We start from the raw sequence: 13,461 nt of genomic DNA, 5'->3' as shown, positions 1-13,461 counted from the left end.
AACCAGCATGGCTACCACAGCATTATACAGCTATACGCCATCCCATCTGGTTTGCGCTTAGTGGGACTATCATTTGTCTTTCAAAAGGACAATGACCCAACACACCTCCAGGCTGTGCAAGGGCTATTTGATCAAGAAAGAGAGTGATGGAGCTGTTCCTCCACCGGGACCCAGCATCTCTCCTCCTGACCATACCCCTCCCAGTCCACGAGGTACTGAAGGCCCCTCGCCTGACGTCTCGAATCCAGTATGGAACGAATGGAGTACGCCGGGGCCCCCTTGATGTCCAGAGGGGGCGGAGGAACCTCCCGCACCTCAGACTCCTGGAGCGGGCCAGACACCACCGACCTGAGGAGAGACACATGGAATGAGGGGTTAATAAGGTAATTGGGGGGAAGCCGATAGTCAATAGTCGATAGTCAATACACGGGCGCAGACCCCCCTCCTTTTTCTTCACAAAAAAAACTTGAGGAGGTGGGTAAAGTGGAGGACCGAATGTACCCCTGACGCAGGGATTCTGAGACATGTTTCCATAGCTTCTGTCTCCGCCTGTGACAGGGGATACACGTGACTCCTGGGAAGTGCAGCGTCTACCAGGAGATCTATTGCACAATCGCCCCGTCGATGAGGTGGTAATTGAGTCTGCCTTCTTTTTGGAGAAGGCGAGAGCCAAATCTGCATATTCAGGGGGAATGCACACGGTGGAGACCTGGTCTGGACTCTCCACCATAGTAGCACCAACGGAAACCCCTAAACACCTACAGTACCTGAGCACTCTCGTGACCACCCCGTGAGAGCCCTTTGTGGCCAAAAAACAGTGGGGTTATGACAAGCTAACCAGGGTAGGCCCAGCACCACGGGAAATGCAGGATAGTCAATGAGGAAGAGACTAATTCTCTCTGTAAGACCCCCCTGCATCACCATGCCCAAAGGCGTGGTGACCTCCCTAATCAACCCTGACCCTAAAGGTTGACTATCTAAGGCGTGAACAGGGAAGGGCACATCCACGGGAACGATGGGGATTCCTAAACTATAGGCTAAAGCTCTATCAATAAAATTCCCAACCTGAATTTACGAGCGCCTTATGCTGGGAATGCGCGCAAAACTCAGGGAACGTGACAGACACAAACATATGTGCAACAGAGGGCTCTGGGTGAGAATGGTGTCGGCTCACCTGGGGTGACGCCAGAGCGCCCTGCCTGCTGCCTCGATTCCCAGAGGAACCAACCCGGCACCGACCGGCAGTGTGACCTCTGCGGCCACAGATGGTGCTCACAAAACTCCGAAAACCAAAATATACAAAATAATAAAAGTGGGTACAAAACCCGTCGCACACCAAATCATAACTTGCACATAACATACAATCAAAAAATCTCAGACAAGGACATGAGGGGAAACAGAGGGTTAAATAAACAACATGTGGGATGGAATTGGAACCAGGTGTGAAGGAAGACAAGACAAAACCAATGGAAAATGAAAAATGGATCAGTGATGGCTAGAAGGTCGTGACGTCGACCGCCGAAAACCGCCCGAACAAGGAGAGGGACCGACTTCAGCAGAAGTCGTGACAAGACTTTTACAGAGGGAATTGTTTATCCTGGATAACATTTTCTTCAGAAAAATGTGCCAAAAATGCTTTTCATGTACACGTCTTCAGTATTTTACAGATATAAATGTAAGTGTCTGGTCCTGTAGCTTCTCAAAAAAAGGAAACTAACATTTTAAGGCTCACTTCACAGAGACCAAAAAAATGGATTTGCAGGATATGCAAATACATGTATGTGCATATTTAAAAAGATATCCCCTCATTTAGCTTGTGGAAGGCTAGCCAAAACGTTTGACCCAAGTTAAACAATTTAAAGGCAATGCTACCAAATACCTATTAAAGTGGTAATACTGTATCAATCGGCCAACACTGCAGTGGGTTAAAATCCCAGCCATAGGTGGAAAAACTATTTATTACTCTGTTCACTGTTTGTAACCTTTAATTTAAAAAAAAATGCTTTAGCCTTGGCATTTCCTCTCTTGGAAACCTTGCCTTTTTCCTCTTTCCCTCTCCCACACATTCATTCCTCTCCCTTCACCCTGTTTCAGCTGGCCAGCCTTACATTAAAGAATGAAAATCACAGACTCGCATGAACAAAGCACATTAATATTTTTTTCACAAATCTTGTCTCATATCTCATTTTGAGCTAAATTGGGAGTCGTAAGTTGAATCCCTAAGATAAATTCCGGGGGTACAGAGAGACAAGTCATTTCAGCTGAGACACTGTTTTTGATCAAATGTGTGAATAACAATGTCACTATTGCTTATTACTGTAGGGGTACCTCGCTGGAGCTGACATCCTAACTAGTGCATAAGTATGCCTTTGGAGCAAGACAAAGTGCAATTTAAATGAACTTTTTTACTACAGCATTCTGGGACAGTAATTTATTTTGTATTTTCTTTTGAAGTCAATGAATTAATTAATCACATAATACATTGGGACTTATAGTACATACATTTTAGATGGTTCTATTGTGTATGTTTCAGCAGGAACCACAAAAGATGACTCTTTTCATAGTTTTTCAATCATGTAATTGTAATTCATAGATGAAAGCCCTTCTTGATTCAATGATTTCAACAGTACTCCCCATCGAGTTATTTCCTGCATGTTTTGTCTTTTGAGGATAATAGAACTCCCTGTTCTTACTCTCCTTCAAAATGGTACATGGTACAACGATACATATTCTAACAGTCAGTTTAGGTATAAACTGAAGTGATGTTAATGAATCTCATCTACTATATCCTATGGCAACTATTTAGCTTACTGTAAGCCCAATTCTGAAAAGACAAGGATATGGTAAAGACCGAAGCTGAAAAGTGTTTCTTGTTATGTCTGACAACTAGGACCCAGAGGTTACTTGGTCAAGTCAAGTGATCCAGAAAACTCCTGTCCCTACTGATGATACATAATAAAATGCATTATATGGATATGCTGTTGGTTTGTAGCCTACAGTTTGTAACCAGGAAGCAACAAGGGGGTTGGGATCAGGAGGATATTGTTTCAGAGAGATCTTGAAGACAAGATGCCCCAGTGGTTCACAGTGATATTGCATTGATATCTGATCGGACATGTTGCCCATATTGAACCCCATAGCTATTATACCATCGTCACTTACGCTTAACTTAACTCTTGGTTAAAACATTGCCTCTATTATACCAGTTCTTTGTGCTGCAACCAATTATTTTGTCTCCTCACCAGATTGGCATAATGATGACAGAAGGTGTTTTGTTTTATGGATTATTATATACTATTTGTCTATACATTAAAATATTGAAATAGTTCCACAAAAAACATCACTAATTCCTAACCAGGCATGTATAGAATGGGATGGCCTTACTGAGCCTGCAGACAGCCTTGAGTTAACCCTCTTATATACAATGTTCTGTTTCAAGGTTGACTTTCATTAGAGATTTGACCCAGCCTACAATAGATGGGTGGTGGTGTGATGTTTGTTAATTAATATACAAAAGTTCATGGTGTTGATAAATATGAAGCTACATACATACATTTAGTACTTGTGTAATTATTCAGAATTCTGACAAGTAACTCAGTTTCCTCCTATTCAAAAATACCCTACATGTGGTATATCCTTTTTTTGTGTTTTCTATAGGCGGAATAGGAATATCATTTACTACCAAACCATCCTTGCTGCATTTTGTATCTATTAGGTCTACACTGTGCAAGAATGTTCTTTTAATATTTGTTGTGTGTAATTTTGGGGATTTTCATTTTACATATGTTTTTTGGACACATTAGATGACATTTGCATAGTTAATACTTTACAGCGGGTGTTCAAAGGGTATTGGAATTATAACTTTTTTTTTACAAGGAATTATTTAAAATGTTGTTATATAACAACCTGTGTTTTTAGGAAAGACAGATCTTTGCCCATGTACTCTGCATTCATGTTTGATGATTCTTATCCCAGGTGGCACAAGTACATGCTCTTGTGAAGGAAGCGTTACCTGCTACTGCCTAGACTCTAAAGTGAATGAAGGTTGTTTTGGATAACTGTGTCAGCAATGTAAGCCTGTTGTGGTGAAACAGACACGTATTTCTAGTAGCTACAAGCAGAGATGTGTCATCATCCTACATAATGATGTAATTAGACCTGTACTCTGCCATTACACAGCAAATTGGCCAGCGTTACCTAGTGTTGATTTTTCAGTGCTCCATTGCAGGTTGATTTTTAAAAATTATTTGTTTCAATACCTATGTTTTTGCATGTACATTGATTAATTAATCTTTTGCTAATCAAATATAAACTACATACATGTTTTTTTACAATATGTTACTTGGACTTATTGCACATGTTACTGAAATGGTTTTTCCAGTTTAGATGGTTAAGGTAGGCTCATATCTTAGTCTTTCCAACCTAGAAGTCATTCTGAATGCAGGTTGCAGGTGTGTAAAAATTCAAAATATTGGGTATCCCCACTCTGGCTGGATTCCAATAGGAATTACACATACAGTGCCTTGCAAAAGTATTCATTCCTGTCACACCCTGGCCACAGAGAGGCTTTTATTCTCTATTTTGGGTAGGCCAAGGTGTGACTAGGGTGGGCATTCTAGTTTCTTTATTTCTATGTTTTGGCCGGGTATGGTTCTCAATCAGGGACAGCTGTCTATCGTTGTCTCTGATTGGGAATCATACTTAGGCAGCCTTTTTTCCCTTGTATTTTGTGGGTAGTTTACTTTGTTAGTGGCACTATAGCCCTAGTAAGCTTCACGGTTGTTTCTTTGGTTCTTGTTTTGTTGGCGACATTTATATAAATAAAGGAAAATGTACGCTCACCACGCTGCACCATGGTCCGGTCATTTCCACGACAACGTCCGTGACAATTCCCCTTGGCGTTTTTTCCTATTTTGTTGTATTGCAACCTGTAATTTAAATGGATTTTTATTTGGATTTTATGGAATGGACATACGCAAAATAGTCCAAATTGGTGAAGTGAAATTCAATTTTTTTTTTTTTTTTTATTCTAAAAAATAAAAAGCGTAAAAGTGGTGCATGCATATGTATTCAACCCCTTTGCTATGAAGCCCCTAAATGTTATTAGTATTTATTTATTTATTTCACCTTTATTTAACCAGGTAGGCCAGTTGAGAACAAGTTTTCATTTACAACTGCGACCTGGCCAAGATAAAGCAAAGCATTGTGACAAAAACAACAACACTGAGATCTGGTGCAAATAAGATCTGGTGCAACCAATTACTGTCAGAAGTCACATAATGAGTTAAAGTCCACCTGTGTGCAATCTATTTAAGTTTCTCAATATCTGTCACATAATCTCAGTATATACTATACACCTGTTCTGAAAATCCCCAGAGTCTGCAACACCACTAAGCAAGGGGCGCCACCAAGCAAGCTTCACCGTGAAGTCCAAGGAGCTCTCTAAACAGGTCAGGGACAAAGTTGTGGAGAAGTACAGATCAGGGTAGGGTTATAAAAAAATATCAGAAACTTTGAACATCCCACGGAGCACCATTAAATCCATTATTAAAAAATGGAATGATTATGGCACCACAGAAAACCTGCCAAAAGAGGGCCGCCCACCAAAACTCACGGACCAGGCAAGGAGGGCATTAATCAGAGAGGCAACAAAGAGACCAAAGATAACCCTGAACAAGCTGCAAAGCTCCACAGCTGAGAATGGAGTATCTGTCCATAGTATGGAAGAGTGGCCAGAAAAAAATATTGCTTAAAGAAAAAAATTAGCAAACACGTTTGGTGTTCTCCAAAGGCATGTGGGAGACTCCCCAAACATATGGAAGAAGGTACTCTGGTCAGATAAGACTAAAATTGAGCTTTTTGGCCATCAAGGAAAACGCTATGTCTGGCGCAAACCCAACATCTCCATCACCCCGAGACTACCATCCCACAGCGAAGCATGGTGGTGGCAGCATCATGCTTTGGGGATGTTTTTCCATCGGCAGGGATTGGGAAACTGGTCAGAATTGAAGGAATGATGGATGGCGTTAAATACAGGGAATTTCTCGAGGGAAACCTGTTTCAGTCTTCCAGAGATTTGAGACTGGGAGGGAGGTTCACCTTTCAGCAGGACAATGACCCTAACCATACTGCTATAGCAACACTCGAGTGGTTTAAGGGGAAATATTTAAATGTCTTGGAATGGCCTAGTCAAAGCCCAGACCGTGAATAGTTTTGCACGCTCAAATTTTCAGTTTTTTTTGTCTTATTTCTTGTTTGTTTCACAATAAAATATATTTTGCATCTTCAAAGTGGTAGGCATATTGTGTAAATCAAATGACCCCCCCCCAAAAAAGCATTTTTAATTCCAGGTTTTAAGGCAACAGAATAGGAAAAATGCCAAGAGGGGTTAATACTTTTGCAAGCCACTGTAATTTTGTAAGCCATCATAATATGACTTGGGTCCTGAAATCCTTGAGTTTCAGGCCACTGTATTAGGGTAAATACTTGCTGTATTGTGTAAAAGAATGTAATTTTAATGGTAATATATTCACTTAGGATTTCACTTGGTGAAGATCGCAGGACTGAAGATGAATGACTGCAACAACCATGTCACTAACAAATACTGTCATGGGTGGTAACGCTACAATTCACTTGAAAGGCAACGTACTCTGGGAAATATGCAAATAAGGCTTTACACTAAGCAGTGTGCTAATTGAACACTAAAAAGTGTAGACCCCTATAGACACTGGACCAGTGTTAAATTTAACACTATTAGTGTTGATTTAACACTGGAGAATTTGCTGTGTGCATGTCCATTACACTCAGCCAACTCTAACCTTTTTATTATAGGCTATGTATAGGTCCTCATTTCAACCCAATCTTATCTAAGTAAGACATTTCATGATTTTCATATTTAATATTCACATTGAAATACGTTTGACTGTCTAGTCTACTTGTATCAATAGGATATTTATATATACACTACCGTTCAAAATTTTGAGGTCACTTAGAAATGTCCTTGTTTTTGAAAGAAAAGCTAATTTTATGTCCATTAAAATAACATCAAATTTATCAGAAATACAGTGTAGACATTGTTAACGTTGTAAATGACATGACTATTGTAGCTGGAAACGGCTGATTTTTTAATGGAATATCTACATAGGCATACAAAGGCCCTTTATCAGCAACCATCACCCCTGTGTTCCAATGGCACGTTGTGTTAGCTAATCCAAGTTTATCACTTTAAAAGGCCAATTGATCATTAGAAAACCCTTTTGCAATTATGTTAGCAAAGATGAAAACTGTTGTCCTGATTAAAGAAGCAATAAAACTGTCCTTATTTAGACTAGTTGAGTATCTGGAGCATCAGCATTTTTGGGTTCGGTTACAGGCTCAAAATGTCCAATAACAAAGAACTTTCTTCTGAAACTCGTCAGTCTATTCTTGAACTGAGAAATGACTGCAATTCCATGCGAGAAATTGCCAAGAAACTGAAGATCTCGTACATCGGTGTGTACTACTCCCTTCACAGAACAGCACAAACTGGCCCTAACCAGATCAGAAAGAGTAGCGGGAGGCCTCAGTGCACAACTGAGCAAGAGGACAAGTACATTAGTGTCTAGTTTGAGAAACAGATGCCTCACAAGTCCTCAACTGGCAGCTTCATTAAATTGTACCCGCAAAACTACTTTGAAGAATCTAAAATATATTTTTATTTGTTTTAACAGTTTTTTGCTTACTACATGCTTCCATATGTGTTATTTCATAGTTTGATGTATTCAATATTATTATACAATGTAGAAAATAGTATAAATAAAGAAAAACCCTTGAATGAGTAAGTGTGTCTAAACTTTTGACTGGTACTGTTTATATACACACATGTATTTTGAATTACGTTCTGTAGGCCAACTGGCCTTAATCCAAATATATTTATTTTGTCATAAAGGAATGCTGCCAAACTCACAGGCTGACGGCAAAAAGCGCTCAAGGACATTGGAAGATAACTTTGTCCCTGCGCAAACTTGCAGCAATCCAAACATTCTTAAAAAACAAGCATTAATTGCTGTTCTACCGGGGTGTGTTCAGTTGTCTGACGAGTTTTTTGGATGCATCACTCTTTTGTAGGCTTGCACCTTTATGGATATTAAACGTTAGCCTACTAGAGGAGTTTCATGATTGAAACAGGCACCGCTTCCCTCCGGTTACGCATTTGCCAGATTGGACACAGACAACAGGGAAAAATAGCCACGATTATAGTCCATCGACTTCAGAACATCACATTTAATTTTCGCCTTCATGGATGGTGAGAGCAAATCTGACATGTAGGATACTTCTGTTGGCTTTATAATGTCAAAATGCATGCATAAACTTTTTTTTATATCTGAATCTGTAAGCGTTTTATGAAATAACGACATATTTGTTTTCAAAACATTTTTATATTAACTGGGCAAATCATTTTTGGTTTAGGCTAAATATTTCGGACCAAAAAAATCTATTAAATTACGCAATAAGCGTTTCCTCCTGTTTTTTTAAAGATAAGTCTAATTAGCTGACTCATTGTTTTGTTAAACGCCAATGGGCCGATGACTTTACATTCTTGTCAATGAACTTGGTCAATAAGCTTACGTTTTCACAAGCCTCATTTTTACAACTTTTACGACGTTTTTTTGGACTATGGAGATTCCGGTTGGATTAGGGGGAGTTTGTGACTCCACAAACCTAGTTTTTCGCGGACCTTTCCAAAACGTTTTCCACAACGTGCAAGCACTGCCGAGTAACACGACTGTCACTGAAAGCTTGGACTTTTGTAGTTCAAAGTTCAGTTTCTTGCAGAATAAACAACCCTGGGAGATGCGCCAAACGAGCCGGCAATCATCCCGAAAAGAAATATGGTCAGGAACGGCTCGCAATTCTGATATTGAAGTGAGGGAAGATGACAGCGTTGGTTTTTCCAGAACACTCGAATCAGTGGCATGTCGTATTCATTTTGCCAAAAGCTCAAAAGGGAACAAAGCCGGGTTTTCCTCTTTGAACGAATCAGACAATCCAAACGCGAATGAATATGGATCGTGTCGCTCTGGACAGCAAGTCTCCAACACGGAACAACAGTCCTGTCAACCCTCTGTGTCCCATCACGGAAATGAGTTAAATCATAACAGTGAGGCCTGTGTGGCTAGCAGTTGCTCCAGTTCTGCCTGCAGCACCATCTCAAAAACGGCGAGGGAGCTCTGCAACGCTGTCTCTGTGTCACTGGGATTGACCATGGACGCAAATGAGATGACTGACCTGGGACCTAATCACGCACCATCCAGCGTAAATCACCAAAGTCAAGGAAACTATTTGTTTGAGGTGCCTCTATTGAAATGTTCTGGAGCTGGAGAAAACGTCTCCATAACAGAATACACATGCCCCAGTGAGCGCAATGCCAAGCCACTACAAAGTGATAAACAACTAGTTGAGATGTTTCAACGTTCCCCTGCAAACAACCTTACAGAAAAAGTGGCGACCATACAGCACCTTAGCTCCGGACATCCATCCACAGATAAACAGGAGTTTAGACTGAATGAAAACAGGGATGACCCGACTTCAAAAGAAACAGATCATTTTCTGAATACAGGAGCTCGCTCAGCGTCTTATCATTTTGACCAACTGTTGCCAGCACACTTGGCACACTTCAGTCAAACCGAAACAGACAGAAACTCTTCTCATGTGTTCTACAAACCCCCAGCACATGTCGGTGAAACTGGAGAGACTATGGAGGACAAATATGCTGACTACTTACAACAACAGTACAGTGTCAAGATAAAATCTGAGGCCTTTAATAGGCATAATGAACCTGCCGGAACGTCATGGGACTTTCAGTACAGGTATAATGACAATGACAATACACAATATGGATTGAATTCATACATTGCGGGACCGGACACTGCGTTAATTTGTAACCCTCATGAATATGAGAGGGGTGGTGGACTCGTGCGTAGAGAGCGGCCAACTCCTGAGCAGTGGTACCCGGGCGAGATGCTAGGGAGGATGCCCTATCCCAACTCACCATGCATAAAGAATGAGGTTGGTGACAGTCTGGATGTCTCTTACACAGATGCCAGGTAAGAACTTTATTGACATGCACAAATGCACAAATACACAGAAACACTTTACATTACAGTGCCCTTATTATGGTGTAATTAACCTACATTTGTAAATTCAGTGTAACAAAGCAATCTGTCACCTGTCATATTTTACAATGTTATGGGCTGCATAATTCCAATTCTTAATTCCCTCTTCCTACTGTTATATTGATAATATGTATTTGATGAAAAAAATCAACTACTCCATTTCCAAATTGTAATATTGCAAATTATATAGTGTTGCGTTTATTTTATTATCTTTAATAAATGTAGCACTCTCAGTATTTCTCTATGCGGTGGTTACTGCAGTAGTAACATAGAATGAGAATGAATTCTGCATAGGTTAGGCCACTATTGATCCTGTAAAGGATAGCTGTGAATAGTGTTGAAGGAACAGAAAAAACATCACATTTTAACAGTTCAGATTTGTACATCGTAGAGGAATTGCAAAGTTGCACCTCCATATCATTGACATTACAGCAAATAAAGGTGTTATAAGCCTACTTTGTAGACTACTTTGAGCATCTATAGTTCTAAGCTCTGAATAGTGTATATCCATAGTGCTTGTCTGTTTTTGCTTTTTAAAGAAATGAGACCTTCTAGGCTTCATTAGAACTTATTTTATTATTATGTTGTCTGTATAACGTTTTCCTATAATTTGATTGGACACAGCCACATGCCGCATGATTTACATATCTGTTGTGTAGAGAGCCATGGAACATTTCTCGATCGCAAAATAAAAAATGTGTTGTTGAATTGATTAACAAAGCTTTTCATAGGCTACTATGAAAATGAACAGTTGTCCAACATAAATCCTGCTTGTGGAATGTGCAACTAATATCATATTTGTAGTGTCTGTATTACACTGAGTATGTCTTTAATGTTTTACTCACAGTGATTTGGTGTTTGGTGTAGTAGGATGGATGGAATGACACAACATAGAGCCCTTATTGGACCACACAGGGTATATGGTGTACATTATTTTCCTTCAAAGGTAGTCAAATCAATGTCTCAACCTTAAAGTGAACCTGTAATTTTTCAAGAGCTTGTCATGTAGCCTATATAATAAGATAAATACATTATATATACAGACTACACTCTTAGAAAAAAAGAGTTCCAAAAGAGTTCTTCAGCTGTCCCCATAGGAGAACCCTTTTTGTTACAGGTATAATAACTATTTTGGGTTCCACGCAGAACCCTCTGTGGAAAGGGTTATACATGGAACCCAAAAGGATTTCAAAGGGTTCTCCTATGGGGACAACCAAAGAACCCTTTTTGGTTGTAGATAGCATCTTTTTTCCTAAGAGCAGGGTTCCCCAACTGTTAGACCGCCAGACACATTTTAGAACGTTTTCTGAGATTTTTTATAACCTAAAAAAATGCCAGCAAATCAGCTCCAAGTGCTATTAATTTAGAAAATCTGGTCCAAAGTATTTCCACACATAATAGAGAGACACGTGATTGTATACAAATGTAAGCAGGTGTGAAATGATTATGTTTTAGTCAAATGTATCTATTTGGGCTTCTTGCTGTCAATTTGCAGTCTACAAATTATTTGTAATTATTTTAAGGCCCCCTGAACAACCACTCAAGGAAAAATCAGCCCGCAGTCGACTCTAGTTGATGATCCCTGATGTACAGGCTCTGTGAAGGTAGGCGTTTGAGGGGCTGTAAGAATTCAATGAGCAGACTTTCTTATCTTACACACAAGACACTGCATACCCTAACACTGAGTGGAGGGAGAAGGTTGTTATCGGTCCAGTCACATTTTTTTTACTCCAAAAATGACTACTGAGTATCTCAATTCCCATATATTCAGAACAAGAAATGCTATAAAATCTTGTTTACAGTATAAACCATTTACTAACATGATCATATGAGACGTGGGCCCCTTCATTTAAATTTAGTTACAAGAGATTTATAAACAACATTCTTCCTTCCTGCCCATGAGAAAGCATTTTTGAATCTCAAACATGTTTGAATCTGTAGCTCAATTATTCCCAACCAGAAGACAAAGACTTAGACAATACGCATCTCCATAATATCTGTTACAGGGAGTAATATTTCTCCAACTCAAGATAATAGTGCATCATTGATGCCCTTACCTGTTGATTAATTTTGCCCTGTAGTTTTGAATTTTTGTATTTGCATTTACAAGATGTTTAAGATATTGAAGTGGTATGGAATTTATATCAAACAGTTGCATGTATTGTAATGGGTAGCAATAACGCTAGATTTGCATGCTTGTGTGTACGGTATTCCTCGTTTCCACATTGTCAGAAGTCTTTACATTTAGCACTACTTTGATTAATGTCATGAGATAGAGATCTAGTTTTACACGAGTTAACTGGTAATCTACTTTACTGCCCGTTTGACAGCAGCCCCACATTATTCATACACATGGCCATATTTTAGAATATCTTTCTCTGACTTGGAGAGCTCATCTATATACATTGTTAAATGGTCAGATAGGAACTCAAGCTAGCGCTCAGTTATAGTGGGCCTATGTGAATTTGATTGTTTATTCAATTACCCCGTAGACAGTAATATTGTCTTTGTCAGAAAATGTTTCACATTGTGGTATTAACACGTACATTGTTCTGATCTGCAATATAACAGCAGCAACTACAATTATACCAAACATAGACCTATTACATCACATTGAGTGCTTTTAAGATTTGTATTTTAGTCAACATAAACAGTAACCCCTCTGGTGTGTTCACAGTTCTAGAAGTATCCCAATAGCCAGTTTATAACTGCGAAGGGACATCCAGACCATGCCTTTTCAATTACACATGAGTGCTAATTGTTATAGCTTCCTCTATAGCCCTCAAACTCAACCCTGGACCTCGAAGCCAGTTCCACTGCATTCCCCTCTAATCGTAGACTGATTTAGACCAAGGACATTCATTTTTTTCCCTTTCAATTAAGACCTAGACAACCAGGTGAGGTTGAATACCCCTGCTCTATAGGATGCTTTTATAAGCAATGTATTATCCAATGGTGTTTTTTTTTTTACGAACTGGAACTATAACAAAGCAGGTCTGATCAGGCCTCATCCAACTATGGAAGTAAATACAAACATCAGAGATAATTCACCAACCATGTGATGTTACGGTGTACTATGGATACATGTTACAATTGGTCAGTAATAATATATTATCTATAGAGAATATATACTGTGGCTCCAAAAAGCTCAGCACAGTGACTGAATGGAATATGGAAGTGTGGAAGAACAAGATAGGCCTATAAAAGGCTTGTTAGACAAAGGGTCAATTATGTTGTCAATTTCTGTTGCAGCAATTATGCTCTGTTTGGTGTGAAAATAGATTTTTGTCTTACTAAGCAGTCACTG

General features: G+C 39.4%; 1 protein-coding gene across 2 annotated transcripts in view; it reads left to right on the top strand.

Annotated features, from left to right (window-relative positions):
- Positions 1-7,809: 7,809 nt before the first annotated feature.
- The window catches only part of ar-alpha (androgen receptor alpha), a 53,901-nt gene continuing 48,249 nt past the window's right edge, over positions 7,810-13,461 (top strand). Inside the window, 3 exon segments of one of the 2 annotated variants that reach the window (NM_001124184.1) lie at positions 8,656-9,817; positions 9,819-9,825; positions 9,828-10,085. In NM_001124184.1, coding sequence (NP_001117656.1) covers positions 8,656-9,817; positions 9,819-9,825; positions 9,828-10,085 — 1,427 coding nt within the window. 2 annotated transcript variants of the gene reach the window in all.

Source organism: Oncorhynchus mykiss, chromosome 12 (assembly GCF_013265735.2).
Source record: "Oncorhynchus mykiss isolate Arlee chromosome 12, USDA_OmykA_1.1, whole genome shotgun sequence".
NCBI classification, from domain to species: Eukaryota; Metazoa; Chordata; class Actinopteri; order Salmoniformes; family Salmonidae; genus Oncorhynchus; species Oncorhynchus mykiss.
This window is presented reverse-complemented; position numbering and strand designations above follow the sequence as displayed.